This window comes from Schizosaccharomyces pombe, assembly GCF_000002945.2.
Source record: "Schizosaccharomyces pombe strain 972h- genome assembly, chromosome: II".
In the NCBI taxonomy this organism is placed as follows: Eukaryota; Fungi; Ascomycota; class Schizosaccharomycetes; order Schizosaccharomycetales; family Schizosaccharomycetaceae; genus Schizosaccharomyces; species Schizosaccharomyces pombe.
In genome coordinates, this window is record NC_003423.3 from 3,496,898 (window position 1) to 3,520,222 (window position 23,325).

Genomic DNA, 23,325 nt, shown 5'->3' on the forward strand with positions numbered 1-23,325 from the left:
AAAAAATCCTATATACTAAGATTGATATGGTGATGAATTTAAAAATATGCATTTTTGTGAGTAAATAAATTATATTAAATGTGGGAAAGACATGTAAACACGGTAATGGAATATATAAATATATATATATATATATAATGTTTGCTAGCACATTTATTCACTATAATTGATGGCTGTATAAGAGACAACGGTTTTAACGTTTAAAAATCTTTCGTTATATAGAAATTGTCTCCGTCTTAAGCACTAACGATCGTTACGAGCGGTCCCGCGCTTTTGTCGTTGATCTGATTGACACAATGGGCGGCATTTGTGCTTCGATTATCGTCGTCATATGCTTGAATGGTGTGAACGCCAGATGTTAAAATGCAATAACCATCAGCAACCTTATCCGAAAGTAGTCATAGCCGAAAATGGGCTTTTCCAGCAGAATTAAAGAGGGAAGCGAATAAATCGGCTAGTAAATACTGTGGGTATAGTGATTGAGAAGACGACGTGGACTTTGTTCAATTCTTATCCTTCAGTAAAACACACACTCGAACAGCGAGTTCTCTCTGCTTCCATATAACGATTCGTTATTAGTAGCATCGAGTTTCTGGGCAATACTGTATATTTTGTTGATGCATTTATACGGTACGTGGATGAATGTCACTATATGGCTGTTCAATGGCTTATGAATGGATGGTTGCTATGGTTGTAAGGGCTTGTCAATAGTTGGAAAAGGAAATATAACGAATAGCATGCGTGCACGACGTTATAAAATCCGGCATAGCTGATTGGAGGGGCAACGTTATTCGTTTGTTATCCTTTTTTAAGACCAGCAATGTTCGGGCGTGCAGTATTAGAGTGCACCATACAACGTGGTAAAAACGAAAAGGACGTCATGTCATGGATCCATTGGTATTGTGAGGATGGAGAAGAGTGGAGCAAGGATTGGTGGATGTACAAACAAAGGAGGACGGGCAGGCAGAAAAAGAACCCGACGCCATTTGTTTTCTTTTTCGGGATGAGGAGATAGGTGTTTAATTAACTTAATCATCCTTTATTGCCTTTTACAGAGAATATCTCCTCTACATCCCAATTGCCTGCGTCAGAAATCGTTGATCGTTTGATCCATCCCTCATCCGGTACTTTTGGATGACCCCATGCAAATTGCCTATATGTGACTAGGTCCCGCAATCGCCTAATTTTTCGATAGCGAATCGTAGCGAATGTTAACGACCCCGTGTAGAAGTGGAGGAGAGGTAGAATTGATTGATAAACGCAACGCATCTGTCATCTCTTGTGACCTATGACTAGGAAAAAGCCTCTAGCCGCATGCAATGGTTGCCGTTGCTCCGCATTCATTTATCAAATTGAAGGGCACATGGACCAATGAAAGCTATTCACCCCACAGTTAAAAAAGTCACTTTTTTTGACGTCCCCCACGAACATTAAATAACGAGCTTTCAGAAAGGGGTCTCACTTGTTACAAAAAGGCGGGGACACGTATCCAACTTGACAAGAACCAACTAGTACTACATAAAAAGGCAATTGAGCTTCTAGGAATATTGGACTATCATTAACATATTCCTCCTCTTAATTGCATTAGAATTTTTGAAATAGACGAACCGGAACCTTGTGGAAGAAATCGTTTGGATTAACTTCCAAATCCCACCATCGTAGAAGTTTTTCAAACACATCTTCCTCACGCCTTTGTGCAACCTTCGCCAACATTGTTCACCAAGCACTGTTTGAATGAGAATCCACTCTAGAGAAATCTGACTTCGTTCTCGTTTGTCGTTCGTTTCCATCCACCCTTTGTATAATTAGTCATACAGGATTGACATACAAAAGAAAGAGAGGAAAAAGAGCGACCGATTTTGTCTTGGCTTTGCTTTATTGTCTCTTGTAAAATTTTCGTTTTCTCTGTAATTTCTTTTTCTCCTGCTTACACTTTTCATACGAACGAATTGGAGGAAACTTCTGGTTGATTCTTCCCCATTCTTCTTTGTTTTAATTTTTATTTTTCTCTTCACTTTTATTTTTTTTTTAATTCGGCTCTTCTTTTCTTTTCTTTACTTTTTTTTTTAGATTTTGTTTTTCTTTTCTCCAATCAATAAGATTAGCGTATTCCTTTGATTCTCTGATCATTCTAAATTTTCGTCGTCGTTCTTTGCCTGCTAGTTTTTGCCCTTGCTGATTTTGCTTGCTCCCCCACGTTATCTTCCTCACTTTCGTCCTACATTACTTTTGCAATGGGCACTGTTGTAGGTGAAACCGAGTTGAATCGTCTTAATAATGGCCTTTCATCCAATAATGGATCTAGCGCCGATGAAGGATTAGAACACTGGAACCCTTTGAAAAAAATTCATTCTGCAGATTCCTCTCGTCGCCGTTCCACTTCCTCTCAATTGAATCAACCTTCCAATTATCACATGCACTCTAGCTTGCACGAGGAAGTTTCGGTTGGATCTTCGATTGCCTCTCCTTCTTCCAGAATTCCCGACAAGGCAATATCTCAGTATTATGAAACGTCTCCTCCTTCATCCACATCCAGTCTTTCTTCAAATAACCAGTTGATGAATTCCTCCGTCATACTCTCTCCCGGTCAATTTTTGCCTGATGATGCCAATGCATATGGCCCTAAGGCATCCCTCCCTCCCTCCGAAATGCCTTCACATTTCCACCCTCTTTGGTCAAAAAGCGCTTCGAAGGATTCCAATGCGTTTAACGACCCCAGTGCTATCCCGAATCCTTCTCCTTTGTTTTCGTCGGCTTATGCCACTCGTATCAACGGTTCCTTGAGAAACGACAAATGGAACCGCTCTTCCTTTTCTGAGGCACTGAGCTCAAGTCGGTTTTCACGACCTCAAGTCGGCCAGCAGCAGCCACTTTCTTCTGCTTTCCCCTTTCAACCTGTAAAGCAACCCACTGAGCAACCCGGTAGTCTGCATCCCTTCATGCAAGAGTCGAAAACCTCACCTTTTGCCACTAGAAGACCTAGTTTGAATACCGATCATCACGGCCGTCCCATTCTGCTTAGTCCTCTCAATTATCAGAATTCATCTTTAAACCCGTCTACACCTTCTCCATTTGGTGGTTCACCTGTTATGCACCCTCCTGTTTCCAATCTTTCACCACGTACACCAGCCGTACCCATGTCTTCGGATGGTCATCTCGCACCCGCCTTTGATTTTTTGAACGAGAATCCCATATGGTCTAAACGCTTCTCCATAAGCTCTATTAAATATAGTGCACCTTCGACATCGAATGCCTCCAATATTGCTCCCGATTCTGCACCTCCCGCATCTTCCCAGTTTTCCGTTCCTTTTAATGCAGCTGCAGAAAATATCAATGACACTCCTGACTCTGTGTTGGCAAACTCACCTACTCCACGACATCTTCCATATACTTGGTCACGTCATTCTACCTCAGGACCTTCGCGTTCTACTGTTTTGAATCCTTCTACGAGTCGTATGTCTAATTATACTGGGTTAGAAAGCCATTTAGCCCAACTTTCATTCAAAAGAAGAAGCAACAGTGCTACCTTGCCCTCTCTTGGTTCTATTCGCCCATTCCCAATTTCTGAACATTCTCCCAACATTAATCCGTTGGATGAAGCAGCTGTTGAGGATGAAGTTAAGGAGGAAAAGTCAAGATTCCATCTTGGTCATAGACGATCGTCCACTGCAGACAATGGTACTTTATCTTCAAATGTGCCTCTCTATCCAGCTTACAACAGTTCTCCTGTGCAGACAAGAACTAGTCTATTTTCTTCTCGACTGTCAAAGCCTTCTAACCCGATTGTATCTAGTGTTTCTCAAGCTAACGCTCCTAAAAATGCTTTGCATTCTATGCCGTCTCCTACCTCCCTAGCCAACTTACCTAGTAATCTTTCCGATACCCAATACAAAAAATTGTATAACCTCTATCTCGTGGAGTTTAAAGCTGGTCGTGCTGACGTCTTTTATATTGACGATAATATCAAGCTTTCACTTAATTTGAATGATTATGTCGTCGTTGATGCTGACCGTGGCCAAGATTTAGGCAGATTGATTGCGCAGAATCTTTCTCAGTCTGAGGTTGCTAGTCATATTGAAAAGATACCTAGCGATCGTAATGGGCAGTTGCAAAATCTAGATGGTGCCATCTTGGAAGGCGATACTTCCCAAAGTTTGCACCCCAAGCGTATTCTTCGTAAGGCGCAACCCCATGAAGTTGATCAATTGATTCAAAAAACACAAGACGAAGCACAAGCACTCTTGGTGTGTCAAGCTAAGGTTCGACAACGTAAACTGCCAATGGAGGTTTTAGATGGCGAATATCAATGGGATCGTAAGAAGCTTACCTTTTATTATCATGCCAAGCAACGCATTGACTTCCGTGAGCTTGTTCGGGACTTATTTAAGGTATATAAAACTCGTATTTGGATGTGTGCTGTCAGTGGTACAAACATGTCGTCCCCGGCATCTATCAACGCTAGTACAAACCAATTTGTACTTTAAGACTCAGTATGCTGATGTAAGATTGATGAGACAGTATCAAAAATTTTATTATGTTTTTTGAATTAAATCCCTCCTGGTTGCATAAGTTGCATCAGATTCCCACTGATCTTGTAGAACATTAATGTGTTCGATTTAATTTTCCTTTTTTTTTTCTGCATCCTGTTCATGCTCATTATCTGCTACACTGCTTTTGGCTTCGCCTAAATTTAATTATGCGTAAAGGTGATTGATCAAGTATTCCATAAAGATTGATGAATTATGACAGCACTGATCACGTTTAACCGTTATGAGTTGAGGACTTAAAATTTTATTTTTCCATAGAAGCTTTCTTTTCATGTATTTAATCCTTGCTTTCCATGTTTTTATCAGATGACCTAGTTGATTTATGTTCAAAGCTGATTTTGTCAAGGAATGTGTTATGAATATAAGTTATGCAACTTAATGCATACTTTTTTTTTGAAACGTTAGAATGAAGTGTTGTTGATTTTACATTTAATATCTTACCGGTTTGGGGTTTCTTTTAAAAGCCTTTGCATACTTCTACAAAAAGCCTAGTTTGAAATATTAATCGGGTCAAGAAGAATTTAGACAAATAGATTTAGAATTATGATATTGATTTTTTTAGAATTTTTTAAGTTTATTTTATTAAATAAACACATTTTTTCCTTTTCCTTAAATTGCTAAATTTTAAATAATTAGAGCATTTCTTTCGTAACAAGCTTATTTGCCAATAACTTTTTTGAAGGGATACGAATTAACAGCAAATTGCCTCTTATATTATATAGTTTCTTTTATTTAAACAATACATTTCACTTGATTCACTTTGGATTGTAGAATTAAATAACCCTGTCTCATTTTTGACTTCCAAAAAATCAATACTTAAGGAAGGATAAGCTCTTGAGCTTAAATGTGCTGCTTCTCGTATAATATTTTTAGTGACCCCATAACCTTGCTGGAACCGTATCTAAAATTGATCCATAGATTTTTAAAGCTGTTTACGTTTTAAGAGCTTTTTCGTTCGTAAAACTCTCAAAATGCCAAAGACAGACGCATGTGAACGAATGTTGCAGAGCATACGTTCGCACAAAAATTCTAAACTTGAAAACCAGAGGCTCCCTGCAATATTACTACATTCAATTGATAATTATATTGATTCCAAAAGTTTACAACGTACAGCATCAGTTTACTTTTCTGCTCTTCTAGCTTTAATCAAGCAAAGTAATGGGTTTGATTATTCGTCGATATACATTTTGTCAATTGTAATGCCTGCTACTCCCTCAGACGAAAAGTTGTTGCACATTGATTTATTGTATACGCAAATTGTACCATATCTTCAAAAAAATAATGATGATGCTCCAACTATTCGCTGCGCATTAAACTGTACCCAAGAGTTTCTTCTTTCTTTTTCTAATGAATCCAAAGAGTTGTATTTGAAGGCTGTCGATGTTGTAATGCCTTTGCTGGTGAAATTTTCAGTTGACCTTAGACCTAAGGTTCGTAAAATTTCTATACAGGTACTCCAAACGCTAAAACAAAAGTATGATGGTTTACTGCCTCATTTATATCCCGCTATTTTTGATGAACTTCAAAGAAGTTTGTCTGAAGTTTCAAATATGGACAATCCCTCGTTTTCCAAGGGGCTTCATACTTTACATTTACTGGAGTGTCTTGTCGACATAAACCAAGCGAGTGGATCTGATCTAGGCATCATCTGCAATGCCTTGTCAAGAATATTGACTTCAAATATTCCAACCTCTGAACCCATTTTTGAAATGTCAATAAAGTTGATATTAAAAGTGCTTTCGGAAAGAATTGATGCGCTGTCAGATGCCGTTATCTACGAATTATGTGATTCATTAATCCCTTATTGGTATCGGGCTCTCTCAGTTACGCTTTTACTTTATGATAATTTTGTAAATAGAAACCCATCTCGTGGCATTAAGGGCATACAAACTTTATTAGAAAAAATTTTGGATTTTTGCATTAGTCCGTTACAATCAAGTGAATCTGATGTAGAATATGACGGGGCCACTAGCTCTGACATATTAAACTCTTTGAAATTTTTGCGAAACAAATTTACTATGAAGTTTGTCAATAAAAAAAACTGGGCAACTGTACTTTCGAACGGAATTAAGAAGGTAATAAAAACTATCACGGCTTCAAGTCGTCATGCTAATTATGCAAAAGCGCTTCCTCGATGCTCAGTGTATCTTCAGTTACTCTTAGGAGCAATACCCGAGGACCAGATTTCCGAACTCCTACCAGCCTTCTCTGTTGTGGCTCGTGCAATTATCAAGAACAAGTTGGTAGAAACGCCTGAATGTCTGGATCTTTTTAAGATTTTTATTCAAAAGCTCGCCTCCCCCACTTTTTTGGAATGTTTAGGTTTTGCCGATAACTTCTGTAATATTCAGAAATCACATTGGCTTCCCGAAGTATTTCGTGACAACATTACTGGTGAGACACCTGAAACATTTTTCGACTGCTTCCTACCTACTATTGAAGCTGGCAATTCCCAATGGTGGGAACTTCTACCACTATACACGAAAGCTGGGTGCATTACCAATAATTTGAATGAAAACACGCTTAAAAAACTTGCTTCAGCCATTTATAATGACCGAAGTTGTCATTCGCATGTGGCTCAAGCCTTTGTCGATTTGACGAAAATTGAAAACGTTCGTCAGCTAATTTCCTCCAATTCTTCCAATTTAATTGGTGTCCTTGGTAATACCTTAGCTACAATGAAGAATGATGATTCAAATGCCGAAGACTTAGTAATGGCTGCTACTTCCATATTTTCTGTTGCCGGTGATCAACAGCTGCAAATTATCACAAATTTATGTGAATCTGCTCCTCTTAGTGAGCCTTCTTTAGGAAGTACTGGTGTGATAAAGCTGTTTCCTGCTTTGTTGTCAATCTCCCCTGCCGATACTTGGAAACCATTTCTTCCTCATCTAGTTAAGCTTTTTGATATTGCTATTCCAAGTAATTTAAGTCAATCATTGTCTGTTCTCAATTTTGGACCAGGCTTAGCCTACCGTTTGCTTCAGGCTACGCTCAGTAACGAAAGAATGATCTCTGCTATAGTTCCCGTTATATCCCGGTTATATGATTCGATGAACAGCGTTGGTGATGGCAGTCAGGCACTACCCAAATATGTCGCACTTGAACGACTTAAGACTTGGAAGCTTTTATTTAAACTCCTTCCTAACGACGAGTTTCATCTTTTGCCTTCTGCCATCGCAGAAGTTGTGTTATTTTCTAAGCACCATGACGATGACTTGCGTGCTATGGCTTTTGAGTTGCTAGTGGAGGTAGGAAATCGGATGAAGAATGGGGGGAAGATAAATATGTCTCTAATCGATGGAGAGGAACCAAATAAAACAGTTGTGGAAGCAAACATTAATGAATATATTTCAATGATTTCTGCTAACCTCATGAACGATTCTTTGAACTTGAAAGTTTCTACGATTTTTGCTCTCACAAGAATCTTTTATGAGTTTTCTGGTATGCATTATATATCTTGTAAATTTTCTAACTTTAATCCAGATTACATAGATGATGATTATGTAAATGCTGTACTTGAAGAAGTGCAGTCGAGTTTACAGTCTAACAATCAAGAAATCGCTCGTGCCGCCGTAGGTTTTATCAAAATGTATATCACTTCTTTTACAAAGTCTAAGGTTTTATTTCATTTGGATACTTTACTTCCTTTAATTCTTCGATGGATCAAAGAGCATAATGCGTATGTCAAGTTAAAGGCCAAACAACTTCTGGATCGTATGCTGAGAGTGTTTTCATTAAAGGAACTAGAAGCATTTGCAGAGAATGAGACTGATAAAGAATGGTTGCAACGAATTTGGCGCGTACGTCGTTCAAGAGGTGATAAAAAAGTCGTGGATAATAAAAGGGATGCTTCCGATAGTGAAGATTTGGCAATCAAAAATCCTATGAACAAAAAAGCAAAAGTTGGTAAAGTGGATTTTCGAAAACACGAGAAGAAACTTAACAAAGGTATGTTTTTTTAATAAGAATCTTTGTTGACTAACATTTCAGCTTCTATGCATCGTGATAAATTTTCGACTGGGATGCACACGTCTAAAAGGGTTCAAAAAAAGAATTAAGGAAGAGTATATCTGTACGAATGCATAGAATGGATAATTTTAGGTGCCATATTTTTTAGAGTAATTTCATTTAAGAAAAATCACTGGTTACAAGGGGTTTAAATTATTTTTTACAAAAGGTAATAATAGGTTTGAAAAATTATATAAAAATACGCATTAACTTTACATAAAATGAAGTAGCAAGGAAGTAATTCCTTGAGCGTGCTAATATAAATTTTCAAATTAAAATATTTTATTTTAATAGAATAAAAACGATAAATAATGTTTGTCATATATCACCTTAAAACATAAAACGACCCAAAAGTAAAAGCAACCAGATATAACATTGCAATAAGGCTTGAAGCAGGAATAATTGTGATCTTTAAAAGAACACATAAAGAGAAAAAAACTTTTTTAATGATCAATATCAAGACACTACGTAAAAGAACCAGCACTTGCAACGAAAAAAAATTTTTTAATAGATATACATGCGAAACATATATACAATGCAAGCCAAGAAGAGAGGAGTTAAATTTTTAAAATTGGGGCTAATAATCACTTCCAATTTAAGCAGACGCTTCTTTGGTGATTCTATCAGCATCACTCAAGTCAGCATGGTATTCACGTAGAACACGATCAACATCATCCATGGCTAAAGTACGGACATCAGCCAATTTCTTGATGCGAACGGTAAGTTCCTTGGCTTGGGCATCAGTAAGATGAAGGTTAAGCTGCTCAGCACGAGATTTGATGGCATTCCAACCAGTCAAACGAGAGCCAACATGAACATAACGACTCATGCCAAAGTCCTCGGGCTTAAGAATTTCATATGTAGAAGGGTTAGCGAGAATAGCTTTAGCATGGATACCAGCCTTATGGGTAAAAGCACACATTCCGGTAATGTAATTGTTGAAAGGAATTTGAACTTCAACGGCATCAGCGACAAGGTTTTCAAGCTCACGTAACTGGTTAAGCTTGTATTTGTGGGTAATGTATTCCCTATCGGTGACATACATACGAGCCAACAAGGCACCAAGAGGAGTAATACCATTACGCTCACCAATACCAAGAATGGAAGTATCGATATGGGTAGCACCAGCTTCCAATGCGCAATAGGCATTAGCAATAGCCATACCAGTGTCATTGTGAAAATGACATTCAATATCACAAGAGACAACACCACGTAAGGTACGAATAAGATCGTAGACTTGGCGAGGAGTAGCGCAACCAACGGTGTCAGCAATACCAACACGGTTGACGCCAATCTTGTCTACAGCCTTGTAGAGAGAAAGGAGATCGACAAGATCAGAACGGAAAGAATCCTCAGATGAAAAGCGGACTTCAATACCCTTGCTCTTGACAAAGTTGATAACTTCGGTAGCGCTGTCAATAATGTAAGTCATGTCCTTTCCATGGGAATATTTGCGAAGATATTGAGAAGTTCCGATAACAACATCAACACCATCAACTCCAGTCTCAACAGCGACACGAGCGTCATCCATATGACAGCGAATATGAGTTAAAATTTTACACTTTAAGCCCAATTTGCAAATAGCTTCGCAATCTTGGCGGGACTGCTCAGAAGCCACGGGAGAAGTCAATTCAATGTAATCGACACCAAAGTTGTCCAATGCCTTAGCAATTTGAATTTTCTTCTCGGTGTCGAAAAAAGCGTTTGCGAATTGCTCACCTTCACGAAGAGTAGACTCAATAATGGAAAAGTTATTGACACGTGAAAGAAAATCAGATGGGTTGGGACCATAAGGGTTTCCATTCATAGGAGGCTTGATGGTCTCAGTACCATTAGCTTCGGACACAGACATGTTGATGACTTTAAAATGCAAAAAAAGGAAAAGGAAAAGCGAATTTTCTAAAATGAATTAAGTATAAATATATAAATTATACAATTCAACAACTTATTGTCCCGAAACCTGTTAGCTTTGAATTTTTTAAGCTAAATCTTTTATCACTGTAGAGGAGACAACTAAGAGCAAGGATGCACGTATGTATGAATTTCAAAAAATTCGACCCTACCCTATTTATTTACTGAAAGAAACAGTCACTACCAACTCGTAGGCAACCGCGGTAATTTATGGTAGAAAATTGATTTACAGATCCCGATCGATCTTGATGAGATTTAATCAGATCTATGGTAGTAATGATTAAGTTACTGATCCACTCAACAGTGGATTGCTAAGCTAGGTTCTAGAAGGTATAGTGATTTTTTTTGTAAACGTTGTAAATATTTTAGTGGAGTTGATTTGAATAATTTCATTCGTAATTCCATAGTAAAATCAGTTTCATATTATTTAAAGTGTACTTTTTGATTCACTTCATGATTTCGCACATATACAACGTGCCGTTTTTTACATCCCGAAAAAAAGTCCCCAACGGAGCAGAGAGCAGCAAATAAGATTTTCGCCAAAAACACTCATTACCGTTACCAACTTTTCAGGACCAAAGAAATTTGATGTTTTAACGAAATTGCCGAGCCGTAATCAAAGTGAATCAAAAGTGGTTCATATTTCGCCAACAAAAATTAAGCAACTCTCTCATTGGGGATGAAAGTTCCCATTTCGAAAATAGATAATGAAACATAGCGCAAAATGTACAATGTTTTAAGGCATTTCTGGCAAATTTCATTCACTAAAACATAGAATAACTACAACGATTGAAAAGAAGCTCATGAATGTCTGTACAAAGATGCAGCATTAAGTTCACAAACTAAGTAAGTGAGAAGTATGACAGAAAAGTAATTATTGAATGGGTTAAAAATAGATAAATTCAGCTTAACTTTTCCCTTAAACAGCTGTAGTAGTACTGGTAATTTCCTGATAGTTCATTTTGCTTGTCTCGGTGGTAATGGGGGTTTCATGAATCAGTGTGGTACCCAATCTTTTGGGGGTTTGCTTGACGATAATCTCATACTTGCCTGGAAGGTGAAAAGCGGCTTGCTTCAATGCATGCTCAGCTAACTCTTTACGCATTCCATCACCACCAATTTCAAAAAGTACACGACCGATTGGTATCCGTGCAGCCCAGTATTCAAAAGCTCCTTTGCCTTTGCCCATACGAGTTTCATTTCCTTTTACGCATACTGGCACATTGCAACAAAAACGTGTGTATACCCGAGCAGCCTTGATAGGTTTTAATATACGCTTGAGAATCTGTTCGGCAGTTTCGAGTTGCTTGGCATGAAATCTTATACTTCGATCTTTTAATCGCATACCATATTCTCCCCATTCAAGTTGAGTACCACGTAGTGAACCTCCTATGGGTATAGGGACTCTTCCTTTCTGAGCTTTTTGGTTTCTGATGCTTCTGGGTGCATACTGGTGTCCCCAACGAACCATCGTTTGGATAGGCGGCATTTGTAAACCATTCAACCTCGTAGGTCCTAAAATACCAGAAAAAAAGAAAGGAAATTTATTGTATTGTTGTAAAGCCATATTATATAAGTTTTTATGTTGTGAGGGTTTCAAAAAGTCATAAAACAACGTGTTTTTATTATCATGCAAAAGTCGTTCTTTAAAGTTACTCAGAAATATTCAAAATAATCAAATTTAAGTATTATATTTCTTTTTTTATGGGAAAATGGTAACAATAGTAACGATAATAGGCCTGCTATTTTTTGTATGAGAAGGGGGTTAAAGGATACTTGGATTCTGTATGTGTTGCTGCCACTTATCCTAACTAAGTTCCGGGAAGAAGCCGGACAATAACTGAACATTAGCTATAATTATTTATTTGTTTGTTTATTAGTTTGTAAAAAAAAAAAAAAAAATTATCTTAAGCATTAGGCAAAAAAGATTATTTTCATAGATACTGAATTTAACGTGCGTTTTATGCTCAACACATTATTTGATTCAGCATCATCATTTCAATGACAACAATGCGTGAATAGAAATAAAACAGTGACTATTTTAGCTATTTCAAATAATATACTTAGCTCATTTCTTGTCAAGGAATTCTTGTCCTTGAAGAATAACAAAACGTTCAACTGTTTAGTGCCTCAGTATTGGTATTTGGAATGTTAAGACTGTCTTAAAAAAATCTTCTGATGTACGTTTATAAACCATTAGAAGGATCCTCTATCGAGCTAAACATTATTGTATGGACAATCGAACGTAAGAATGCCAAGCGCAACTCTTTTGTCCCCTGTAGCAAGAACTTGCTCACATCATGATTATAAAAAAAACAAAAAATGGGATTAGGAAATTATGAAGGATCTGCTAAAATCTTGCGCATTGATCTACGTATCGCGGGAAAAGAAGAATTGTTCTGCAAAGCGTGAATAGCCTGATATTCCCAGTTTTCTAACGTCTTTTGAGCAGCTTCCTTCTTTAATGAATTTGTATATGATTGGGATAAAGACGCTGTTCTCGTAGAAAACGTCGACGAAGAACTAGTTGTTGACATACTTTAATAAATATTCCGAATGGACACAACCTTGAAGACTTGCCAATTCGAATTTCTCTGATTTTACTGATTCTTGCTGTAAAAAGTCTTAAAAAATTCCAATAAGCTATAACACGCTTGATTGTTCAAGCAAAGGATTTGAGTTATTTGTAGAAATAGAAATGTGCTTACTCGCCATAGTTATGAACATCGCCATGTTAGTCTAGGTCTCGAAGAGAAATCGTTATTTCATGTTACGTATAACATCAAAGTTCGTTATTGATTATTTCTTATATCATTACATCATATACCTTTGTAATGCTTAACTGTAAAGTAAGCTTATTTACAGTACGAAGCAGTTAGCAAAAGAGAAGTACATTTTTATAAAATCAATCATGCGTAAATGGATTAAATTCGGGTTTCACAGTAATAATTTATCATTTTTTGAAGCTCTAACCCCTACGGTTCAACTATTTACAATCTAATCTCGACCTTAAAAAAACAAATATGCCTCAATAAAAAAAAAAAATTTCTTACATTTAGCCGGTTTTTATTTTTAAAGATAAATAGTATCAATATTAAAAGCACTTGATTGCGAGACATGAATTACAAAATGTATAATATTCAATTTCATTAGCTCGTATAGCGATTTTGCGTTTAAGAAACTTCGAAAAGGTTTTTTTAAAAAAATTAAAATAAAAACAAAGAAAAATCAAATAAGCTCATCAGTTGCAATCGGGTATTAAAAATAGAGCAACAAGTTAAAATGAAGGAATAAAAGCAAATTACTCATTAGGTAAGGGATCCAAACTCAACAAAAAGAAAATTAAAACTACTAAAATACAAACCAAAAACAAAAAAGTCAAATATGCACAACGAATACAGACATTAGGTGCTTCTCAAACGAGAAAGATTCACGTTACCACCCCTTGCCTCAAGGAGCTTCTGATAATTTAATAGACTAATCGTGATTGCAGGATTTCCATCGGGTTGTTGAGCTTCATAGTTTAGCAAAAGCTCGATCGCCTTCATAGCGTCTTTAGTGGTAATCTGGAATTCAGTAGATTCTTCTTCGTCCGTCTCGAAAGCGCGATCATCCATGTACTGCGAAGCAATTTGATTGATTATATCCTCAGAGGAATCAACAATATTCTCTTCTGAAGGACTTATAAAATCCTCTATACGCATAGCAGCTTGAACAGAAAACTCTGAGACGAGCTCACGAAGTGGATGAATCATTTCATCCAAGGCACGCGAGGTAACGGCAGATTCATTGAATAGACCAAGAACACCGGAAAGATTGAAGGCATTTTCAATAATTTCTGGTGATATGTCTGTCGTCCATGCTTTCACCAACCATAAAATAGCTCTTAAAACATTAGTAGTATTATAGGGATTGCGTCCCAACTCATTTTGTTCCAATATATATTGAACCCAGTGTTTGCGATAGCATGCTTTTAGAGCATAGATCACACCCTCACTACAAGGCTGGGAAATAGAGGCTGAAGTAGATGGTAAAGTAATTACAGTTGTATTTCTGAGGTCATTACCAGAGTTTCGAATGTTTTCAACAGCACGCAAATGTGGAGTATAGCTATCAATAAGAAGTATGACTTTGCGACCTTCCATACACGCATCAAACCAACGTAGCCATTCCTCCATTATAGCTGTGGTCATGGATGCCTTACCATTACTTCTCCATTTGAAATTCATTACTTCGGGTTTTACATTAGCAGCCCGAAACACTCTGGGAGATTGTGAGTATCCAATAACCCATAAAGGCAAACGTTCGGTTCCCGAAGCATTACAACACACGGTTAGTGTAATACGAGCTTTGAATCGAGTAATACCTTTTATATCTTCGACTTCGGGAGTGCCATTTGGAACCAATTTCCAAAAAAGACCGGTCTCTTGCATTGTGAAGATATCATTAATATTCGTTAATCGCGTGACATCGTAAACACGAGAGAGAGGATCATTAGGTGGTTCCGTATTATTCAAAACCACAGACTCGGTGGGTTGTTCATTAATTGCATGAAGTATATGGCGCTTCCTGAAACCTTCCAACCATCCATTGCTAAAGTTCGGAACCGGTTGATCTTGATACTCGGGAATTTTGTGCCAAAGAATAGCGGCGGCTCTCTTAATTGTTTCACCGGAAAGTGTAGCATCGTCACCCTGTTGAACTTGCCATTCAAATAAAGCGGCCTCTAAAAGAGGGTATTTCGGTGGTCTGTTACGTTTCACGTCCCATGGTTTTTCTACAGTATTGTCCAGATACGAGTATTTGGAGGATAAGATCTGAGAGACGGAAGGCTGTGAAATATCTTTGCCAAACTTTTCACGGAACCATTCGATAAGATCTTGTTGACCGGAACGGTTTTGAAGTTGAAAAAAGTAGTGCCTAAGAGCGCGTTTTTCATGTTCTGTAATGGCTCTTCTTTTGATTTTTCCCATTACTCGATAGCTTTATTATTTCTAATGTCTTGAAGTGAAAATATAAGGATAGCAGAGCAAAGGTTTCTTGCCTTAATAAAACGACACTAACAGTCACGAGTTCGTAATATTATACTGAACAGCGTAACGTAATATCTAAGCTTAATATCTGTTAAGCGATGAAACAAACAGCGGTAAACAGTATAGTGAGTTTCATCTTCAAAAATCAACATATGGTCGTACCAGGTTTGGCTTTCCTAATTCATCTGGGCCAATTTTTTGCAGTGGTATAAAAAAATGAATTATTCCTGGTGCTATTTCATGGTTTCCAAATAAAAGTTTTTGGTCGACATAAACTGGATTACCAGTAAGAGTATTGTTAGTTTTGTATTTAGTATATTTGTGAAATTGCGTAAAATTGCTCAATAATAGTGCGATGAAGGAAAAATGGAACAAGGAATTAAAAAAAAAATAATTCCGCTCAGGGGACGAAGGGACTAAATTATGGAAAAAGTAGTAACAATTGATTATTGATGGGGTTACTATAAAATATTAAAAAAAAAGGTCAAACTCTATAAATGATGTATTTAAATTTATTTTTATTCTCTTTTTTTTTTTTTTTTTTTTTAATTTTTATATTCTTCAGTAAAAACTAATAATTTTTGCTAGGATTGCATTCAAGTCAATCTAAAAAAAAGCAATTTGTGTAGCAATTCACATATTTTTTTACAATTGACGGTATCATGAATTTTACTGTAACTTACTAACTGATAAATTTTCTTTATTTCGTGGATATATACTAGTCTACAGAACATGAACATATATGGAAGACAGTAGATGAACGAACATTCTACACTTACAAACGGACAGTTAGTTATCGCCTTGGAAATTCAACTTGCTAATAAAATTATATTAAATGATATGCATATTTAATTCCATTTTCCGAAATCATATTTTCTTCAAAAAATAGCATTCAAACGCCTCAAACTCATTATCACTCCATTCTTAATTGCCAACCTATATTACCAAATGCCGATGGTGCACATTGCCAGATAATCGGTTATTAGATCCGGGTCTAGAGAACGAAACCATTGCAGTTGTTAAAATAGCATATCTTCACAAGCCATTGTAAAATAAAAATATCAAGATATCAGATATTCATTAACGGTGTATCAAGAAATTTGAGCGCAGTTAACTTACAGAACCTCAAGTAGATAGGTATCGGTCGCATACCTTATCTTTCGTCCTAGTTCACTTGCGAATGTTCATACTACATGACGCCAGTCTAATTACTACTTATTCATCCCCGTTTGTAAATAACGACTCGGTAAATGCTACCTCGGTTAATTGGACTTTGTAAATGTTAACAGACTTAGCGCGACAAACCTTTGAGCGGCAGCATGGTATAGCAGAGGATGAAGTGAAAATTGGGTTGTTTTAATCAGAATTCAAAAAGTATGGTTTTCTATGTAGGATCCTGAAGAAAACTGCTTGGACTCCTTAGTGGCAGAGCAGATGACAATGAAAAAGAAAGTCTTTTTTTTTTTTTAATTTTCTTTTCGAATCCTTTCTTTCTCATTTATTTATTTATTTTTTTGATATGTCTTGTGCCCCACTAATTGAACGGCCACAGCAGTGTGACGAGGTAAATTAGATCGAAATAGTATACATTTTAAGGACCTGCTGATGAAGTAAATAAAAAGGGTTGATATCGTTAAATTGGTAAGTCACATGTTGGTTTCCGACATTGAGTTGAGAAGAATCATGTAAACATTACCAAATTCATTACCGAAACAATATGAATTAAATAAATAAATAAATAATATTTAGAGTTCAATCCAGCCGAATTGGCATTTTTTTACTTAGCAACTAACTGTCTCAAACGCACCCTGGCAGCAAAGGCGTGAAGGTAGAGAGCGTGTACAAATGCTAATGTTTTGTCGGCTTTTTACAGCGCTTCGTTGCTATTTACAATGAATCCAGCGCGTTGTTTACGGTATAACGACGCGGTAAGCCACAATAAACGGTCGATTGCTACCTCTCGTCCAATCTACCTGGTAACCGCTACCTAAATGTAAACAAAACAGTACGCAAATCCAAGCAGTAAACAATAAAACCAGCCATTAGGTTAGCCAATTAAGGAGTCAAAAAGTGTCCATATTTGTCGATCATTGTTTACTTGGTAGTGATTGGTTGTCAAATTTTCTTTATCGTAGCATACTCTAGAGCGCTCCGTGAGTTGAGAAATTGGTATAAAAGATACTCATGCCCAGTTCCTTTGTTCCATTGTTTAATTCAAAGACGAAAGCTCTAATTTAGATATCCTTTCTTTTCTTTCTTTACCTTTTTCTTTCTTTTTATTTTTAGAAGTCGCTTGCATTTTCTATTTTACACACTTTCCTTTACATACAGCCCGATTATCTGTTTTCTTCGTTAACATTGTTATCGTGAGTTTCAGTTTTTCTTCCTTTTTTTTTTTTTGCTGTCTGTATCGATATCCTTTTTAAAAGGAACTTCTTTTTTTTGAATCGGCCAATCACTCTGTCCAATTGTACATTGCTATTTTGTGTGGAACTGTTTTTGTACTTCCTTTGTTCTTACATTGCGCGGTCCATAAAGGTGCTCATATATATACCCCTTTTCTTTATACCTATTCTCTCTTCTGCTTTGAAGAACACATAAATATATACACACTCACTTGCTTTTCTCTTAGAATTTGAGACGTGCTTTTGAATTGAACTAAACTGGTTTCTTAACAGTTTTTCGTTCTCTTATTCGTTCTTTATATCTATATTCTATCTCTTTATAATATCATTAAAATGCTCTCTTTTACATCGGTTTTTTCTTTTTTCTTGCATGCATTGCTTCTCAAGACAGCATTTTCCTATGTAATCAAGCGAAATAACCCCGTTTTTGACTATACCTCGGAAAAAGTCCGTGGTGTAAACATTGGTGGCTGGTTGGTGCTGGAAAATTGGATCACTCCACAATTGTTTACTCAATTTAGCAGTATGTCGAATCCTCCCACTGATGAATGGGGCTTTTGTGAGGTTCTTGGTGCAGATGAAGCTGCCTCTCAATTAGCTGCTCATTATAGCTCATTCTACACTGAATCTGATTTCGCTACTATAGCTTCTTGGGGTGTTAATGTTTTGCGTATTCCTATTGGGTATTGGGCCTTTAATGTGGTAGACGGCGAACCATATGTTCAAGGGCAAGAGTACTGGCTCGATCAAGCTCTTACTTGGGCTGAACAATATGGCCTTAAGGTTTGGATTGACTTGCATGGTGTTCCAGGCAGCCAAAATGGATTTGAAAACTCTGGTAAGACTGGTTCCATTGGATGGCAGCAAAATGACACTGTAACTCGTACTCTTGACATTATTACCTATGTTGCTAATAAGTATACCCAATCTCAATATGCCAGCGTGGTTATTGGAATTGAGACGGTAAATGAGCCTTTGGGCTATGGTCTGGATATGGATCAACTTAAGCAATACGATTTAGATGCCTATAATATCGTCAATCCTCTTTCCAGCTCTGTTGCTACTATCATTCACGATGCCTATGTTGATCTTTCTATTTGGGATTATGGTGTTGTATCTCCTTCTTCATACAATCTTGTTATGGATGTCCATCGTTATCAACTTTACGAGTCGGATGAGTGCTCAAAGACTCTCGATGATCATCTTTCAGATGTTTGCTCCATTGGTGATTCCATTGCTTCCTCTCCCTACATTACTGTTACTGGCGAATGGTCCGGAACTTTAGCAGACTGCACGATTTTCGAAGAAGGAGTTGACTCTTCGACATTTATTGGACCAAACAGCGGTGATATTTCCACTTGGACGGATGAATATAAGGGAGCTGTTCGTCTGTTTATCGAAACTCAGTTAGATCAATTTGAACGCGGTGCTGGTTGGATTTACTGGACTGCTAAAACTGGTGGACCAAGTCCTACTTGGGATATGGGATTACTTATTGAATACGGCGTATTCCCTCAACCTTTCACTGATAGACAATATAGCTCTTACTGCGGTTAAGCAAAGCCATATCAAAGTTAAAAAAAAATTTTATCTATTCTAGCTGTATAACACTAATTTATATCTCACACATCGTTGTCATGTCCTGTCCTTGCATTTATCATCTACTATCATTTAACGTGCTGCTATCTACTATCCATTCAGTCTTTGTTTGTTTGGCATTATCTTTAGACATTAGTTTTTAATATATATTGTTGTTTTCGAAATCTTTTAGTTATGTGATATTAATATTTTGGTAGCAAGTTCCTACTAAATTAATATTTAGCTTAATAGTTTACGTTCAATATTGCATATTTTTTCGAACTCTATATTAACAGTAGCTGTACTTTGGAGAAAGTTGACCGAGAAATCTTTTTAAAGTTGTCCAATTGAATTTTCAATTATCAAGTATCTTCAGTTTACTTATATGAAATGTATTTTCTGCTCTACTCTTATAAGTCAGTATTGAGCCACATAGACGGACCACTTTGAGTTAGTCTCGGAAAAGCAAATCGACAGAATAGGTTTTCACTCAGCCACAGGTGACATATGTTTAAAATACTTTTATAAAAATTACATTTAAATTGAGCGATTTCTTGGTAAAGTAATATTACACATTTTCTGATCTGATATAGGCTTTATACGCATTAAACGAAATAAGCTCATTAAGCATTCTTTAACGAACTCGCTTTTTTAATTTAATGAGATATCTAATTCACTAGTATGTATTCATTATGTTGTCCCTAACAAGATCAAAATTGTTACACTGTAAATGTAACGTAGTTTGTCGACTAATTTATACGAATAATAGCTTTCTTCTTGCCCAAATTAGTGAAATTTGTTAGACAATTTAAACAATTAAAATCATATACAGAATTAAATTGACTAATTCTATTTAATCGAGAGTAACTTAAGTATTGTTCGTCGAGCGTATATACCAGCTGCTACTTATTGCCCTTGTGGAGGAGGACATTACTGTAATTTACCGTGTTTTAGCACATTAAACCTTTTAAGGATGTCTGTTTAACTAACGGTTACGGATGTTTAAGGAGTAAAAAGTCGAGTCTGCAAAATAACTGTAACCTGACCTACTAGATGATCGAGCAATTGTTGAGTAGTTAGTATATAGTAATCACATATGCTCCCCAATGGAATATCAAAGAGCCATTGATTCTATTGAAGAATGTCTCAATAAACAGTTAAGACTGTCATCCGAAAAGGTTGACCAATATGTACTAATAGAAAACTGGACCTCATTAGTAGGCCACTTGAAAACCTTACACTCTTTAATATCAAATTACACAAATGGTAGAGAATTACAAAATGAAATTAGTTCTTTGCTGAAGCAGGATAAGGAACTGGATTTACAAATTCAAGACTGCATGAGAGAAATGACCTCAATTTATGATACCCATCTTCCAAAAACAGTGTCGGGGAGAAAACGACAAAAAGTTAATGCTGAAACACTCCTTGATTATGGTAGAAAACTTTCCAAGTTTTCCTCTGCACCTCCTGGGTACAATCCCGAGACGGGTCAAGATGCAAAAGCTCCTGTGCATTATCCTTGGCCATCGGAGGACCAGATGCGAAAAACTCTGTTGTTTCAGTTTTCAACTAGCATGGTTCCAAATTTATCGGCTACAGCGTCCCAATTATTTTCTGAACAGCCTCCAAAGACGAACGAGCCAACGGAAACAGAAACAGAAATTGATGCGAACAAAGCCGTTGAAGAAAAAACTAAAATGAATTATCCTGCCTCTCCAACATTCACTACGCAAGAGGAAAATAAAGAAGTAGAATCGCCAGCTAATAAGGATGTCTTTGCAGGATTTGATCTTTTTGATCCAGAAATGGAAGAAGATTTTTGATTCTAAATTGTGTTATTTGTCAAGTGATATCTGGTATTTTACTTTTCTAATTATAGAGTTTTTTGCTTTGACCAAATACCCTTTTGTTTTAAAAATGAATAAAATTACGCTTTGCCGTTTAGACTGTATTTATTTAGCTTTCAGACTTCGCAAAGCAAGATGATTGAACACTGTTCCTTGCTTAACATTTGTCAATTCAAATTTAATTAATTTTAAGTATAATTTTCGAACAATCTACGTTTTCTGAGTTCATTTAATTATGCGTTAGCATGAAAAAATTCCTTTTCTGCGTGATCATTCCTTGCTATGGGCATAAGGCTCTCTATTACAGAAAAACCGAACGATGGGTCTTTTTTAAGGACTAAAGTTGATGATGCATGAATGATATAACCTTTAATATATCCTTGGTCAATTAGAGAAACACAGATACATTCGACATCGTCCATGTCATATGAGTTATCATTTGTACTTAAACGGGCCGCGGTTAACAAGTAAGAACCAGATACGTGCGGGGTTTTTTGGCTTTGCTCAAAAGTAAAAAGAAACCTTTTTAAATTAGTCGAATATTTTAAAAAATCTCAAACGTACACCTTTCTAAATAAATTCCTCCACAGGATGATTTCACATCTATCCAATAAAGTTAGATATATTCCTCGTTTGATAAACCATTTCCTCCTGGAATTGTCCTCCAAAGATAATCTGAACGACTTGATATCACCACTTTTCAAAGCTTTTATTAAAGGTTCGAATGCTGCAGTCAATTTGTATTTTTCTAATAGCCCTTTTGTTGGCGATTTTCCTAATATAAGTAAACACGTTGTAAGATAGATTAGAGAAAGCCTTTTTTGATTAGTAAATATAAACGAATCCTATTTTTGAGTAAAATAAAACATACCTTTTTTGATGATAACACTCATCAGGGCACTGAAGAAACGAAAAAAGTAGATGGTCCTTTGCCTGATGAATTTTGCGTTGATAAAGATGACACCTTCCTAAATAATAACGAAACGTTACTAATTCCGCCATTGTAGCGCGAGAAATATCGGCACCCGAAGAGATGACATTAGCTTGAATAGTTTGGCAAAGACGAATTTGCTTTAAGCGAAAATATAGTAAACAAAGTAAATTGGCAATACAGAATATCGCATCCTTCTTCGAAGGGTTAATGTTTTGTTGACGATCACTCAGTATACTATTGAACGTTCGTAAGACGTTCCTAGATGCATCGCTCACGTATTTCCTCTGTATGAACCCATTACCATCAAAAGAATCTTCTAAAGTAGGTGTAGATGTATCTAGCTGAAGGGAGAGCTTTACATAAAGCTTTGAAACGCGTTTTACAATTGTACACAACCATGCTCCATCGATATGGGAGAAGCAAGTTGTCAAGTTACTAGAAAAACAAAAGTGAGAAATAATAAACAAAAAGTTTTTAATTACCTATACAAGTTTTGTAACAATTCCCATTTTCGTTGATCAGGAGAAGATGCAGCATTTTCAACGTACTCAAAATAGGTAGTTACCAATTCCTTCCAACCTCTTATTCTTCCAAATTCTTTTTGAATGGTTCCGTTTAACTTATTTTTCCCCTTTCTATCCTTTATCACGGTTAGTTAATGTTATAACCTGAAGACAATTACTTGTAGTGCAAGCCTGCGACATACCAAAAAAAGAGTTTTACTGAGCTGTTGAAACGAGGGCTCTGATGGATCTAAAATAATACATTTCTCCAACGTATTGGAGTTTTTCTCTCCAACAGCGTTACTCAAAGTTTGCAGAAAGTCATTTAAGGACATTCCAACCTGTTCCTTCGCAACTTTTAGTACTAAACTTTCAATTATTATGTAACGATAAATAAGTTATAACAAGAAAACTCAACAGATATGTTTTCGCTTACATCGATGTTCTCCAACTCTCACGTTCTGAACCTCATATACGAATAACGAAAGTTAGCAGGTCGTAAACCGGTATACGAGGATTGTTAATAGCACAATAAAGAGACATACTAAGAGTA

At 36.5% G+C, this 23,325-nt stretch overlaps 9 protein-coding genes and 15 long non-coding RNA genes across 24 annotated transcripts; 12 read left to right on the top strand and 12 right to left on the bottom strand.

Annotated features, from left to right (window-relative positions):
- Positions 1-28: 28 nt before the first annotated feature.
- On the bottom strand, positions 29-1,976 carry SPOM_SPNCRNA.1607. The gene has a single exon (NR_150502.1). It is a non-coding gene; the product is annotated as a non-coding RNA (long non-coding RNA).
- On the top strand, positions 1,500-5,253 carry SPOM_SPBPB7E8.02 (PSP1 family protein). The gene has a single exon (NM_001022374.3). It carries the CDS (start codon positions 2,235-2,237, stop codon positions 4,482-4,484), a length of 2,250 nt encoding a protein of 749 aa, NP_596455.1. The 5' UTR covers positions 1,500-2,234; the 3' UTR covers positions 4,485-5,253.
- A 182-nt stretch (positions 5,254-5,435) lies between these two features.
- SPOM_SPBC1105.01 (rRNA-processing Rrp12-like protein) lies at positions 5,436-8,792 on the top strand. The gene is made up of 3 exons (NM_001022375.4): positions 5,436-7,991; positions 8,034-8,498; positions 8,541-8,792. The coding sequence occupies exons 1-3, from the start codon at positions 5,519-5,521 to the stop codon at positions 8,606-8,608; spliced, it is 3,006 nt and encodes a 1,001-aa protein (NP_596456.2). The 5' UTR covers positions 5,436-5,518; the 3' UTR covers positions 8,609-8,792.
- SPOM_SPNCRNA.6155 lies at positions 5,517-8,715 on the bottom strand. Its single transcript, NR_195505.1, has one exon. It is a non-coding gene; the product is annotated as a non-coding RNA (long non-coding RNA).
- Positions 8,793-8,810: 18 nt separating the features above from the next.
- On the bottom strand, positions 8,811-10,651 carry lys4 (homocitrate synthase). The gene has a single exon (NM_001022377.3). It carries the CDS (start codon positions 10,408-10,410, stop codon positions 9,154-9,156), a length of 1,257 nt encoding a protein of 418 aa, NP_596458.1. The 5' UTR covers positions 10,411-10,651; the 3' UTR covers positions 8,811-9,153.
- On the top strand, positions 9,176-9,514 carry SPOM_SPNCRNA.6156. The gene has a single exon (NR_195506.1). It is a non-coding gene; the product is annotated as a non-coding RNA (long non-coding RNA).
- Positions 10,157-10,694, top strand: SPOM_SPNCRNA.6157. Its single transcript, NR_195507.1, has one exon. It is a non-coding gene; the product is annotated as a non-coding RNA (long non-coding RNA).
- On the bottom strand, positions 10,626-12,236 carry mrpl16 (mitochondrial 54S ribosomal protein uL16m). Its single transcript, NM_001022378.3, has one exon. It carries the CDS (start codon positions 12,034-12,036, stop codon positions 11,389-11,391), a length of 648 nt encoding a protein of 215 aa, NP_596459.1. The 5' UTR covers positions 12,037-12,236; the 3' UTR covers positions 10,626-11,388.
- Positions 10,939-12,152, top strand: SPOM_SPNCRNA.6158. The gene has a single exon (NR_195508.1). It is a non-coding gene; the product is annotated as a non-coding RNA (long non-coding RNA).
- Positions 12,237-12,495: 259 nt separating the features above from the next.
- Positions 12,496-13,215, top strand: SPOM_SPNCRNA.6159. The gene has a single exon (NR_195509.1). It is a non-coding gene; the product is annotated as a non-coding RNA (long non-coding RNA).
- On the bottom strand, positions 12,806-13,006 carry tam12 (the record flags this gene model as incomplete). The annotated part of the gene is made up of 1 exon (NM_001355816.1): positions 12,806-13,006. The coding sequence occupies one exon, from the start codon at positions 13,004-13,006 to the stop codon at positions 12,806-12,808; it is 201 nt and encodes a 66-aa protein (NP_001343170.1).
- Positions 13,216-13,529: 314 nt separating the features above from the next.
- cbp1 (ARS-binding protein Cbp1) lies at positions 13,530-15,473 on the bottom strand. The gene has a single exon (NM_001022379.3). The coding sequence runs from the start codon at positions 15,440-15,442 to the stop codon at positions 13,874-13,876; it is 1,569 nt and encodes a 522-aa protein (NP_596460.1). The 5' UTR covers positions 15,443-15,473; the 3' UTR covers positions 13,530-13,873.
- On the top strand, positions 14,148-15,567 carry SPOM_SPNCRNA.1608. The gene has a single exon (NR_150503.1). It is a non-coding gene; the product is annotated as a non-coding RNA (long non-coding RNA).
- Positions 15,568-15,964: 397 nt separating this feature from the next.
- Positions 15,965-17,099, top strand: SPOM_SPNCRNA.421. The gene has a single exon (NR_150813.1). It is a non-coding gene; the product is annotated as a non-coding RNA (long non-coding RNA).
- Positions 16,313-17,350, bottom strand: SPOM_SPNCRNA.1609. Its single transcript, NR_150504.1, has one exon. It is a non-coding gene; the product is annotated as a non-coding RNA (long non-coding RNA).
- A 187-nt stretch (positions 17,351-17,537) lies between these two features.
- Positions 17,538-17,869, bottom strand: SPOM_SPNCRNA.6160. The gene has a single exon (NR_195510.1). It is a non-coding gene; the product is annotated as a non-coding RNA (long non-coding RNA).
- Positions 17,707-19,670, top strand: exg1 (cell wall glucan 1,6-beta-glucosidase Exg1). The gene has a single exon (NM_001022380.3). The coding sequence runs from the start codon at positions 18,241-18,243 to the stop codon at positions 19,462-19,464; it is 1,224 nt and encodes a 407-aa protein (NP_596461.1). The 5' UTR covers positions 17,707-18,240; the 3' UTR covers positions 19,465-19,670.
- Positions 18,921-19,196, bottom strand: SPOM_SPNCRNA.6161. The gene has a single exon (NR_195511.1). It is a non-coding gene; the product is annotated as a non-coding RNA (long non-coding RNA).
- A 16-nt stretch (positions 19,671-19,686) lies between the features above and the next one.
- On the top strand, positions 19,687-19,986 carry SPOM_SPNCRNA.6162. Its single transcript, NR_195512.1, has one exon. It is a non-coding gene; the product is annotated as a non-coding RNA (long non-coding RNA).
- On the bottom strand, positions 19,783-20,010 carry SPOM_SPNCRNA.6163. The gene has a single exon (NR_195513.1). It is a non-coding gene; the product is annotated as a non-coding RNA (long non-coding RNA).
- Positions 20,011-20,134: 124 nt separating this feature from the next.
- Positions 20,135-20,567, bottom strand: SPOM_SPNCRNA.6164. Its single transcript, NR_195514.1, has one exon. It is a non-coding gene; the product is annotated as a non-coding RNA (long non-coding RNA).
- On the top strand, positions 20,564-22,192 carry pmc4 (mediator complex subunit Med4). The gene has a single exon (NM_001022381.3). The coding sequence runs from the start codon at positions 20,592-20,594 to the stop codon at positions 21,309-21,311; it is 720 nt and encodes a 239-aa protein (NP_596462.1). The 5' UTR covers positions 20,564-20,591; the 3' UTR covers positions 21,312-22,192.
- Positions 20,728-23,206, bottom strand: pci2 (TREX/TREX2 complex subunit Pci2). Its single transcript, NM_001022382.3, has 5 exons — positions 22,976-23,206; positions 22,752-22,909; positions 22,207-22,704; positions 21,900-22,151; positions 20,728-21,857 (listed from the first exon to the last, which is right to left on the bottom strand). Exons 1-5 carry the CDS (start codon positions 23,105-23,107, stop codon positions 21,569-21,571), a joined length of 1,329 nt encoding a protein of 442 aa, NP_596463.1. The 5' UTR covers positions 23,108-23,206; the 3' UTR covers positions 20,728-21,568.
- Positions 22,850-23,052, top strand: SPOM_SPNCRNA.6165. The gene has a single exon (NR_195515.1). It is a non-coding gene; the product is annotated as a non-coding RNA (long non-coding RNA).
- Positions 23,207-23,325: the final 119 nt, after the last annotated feature.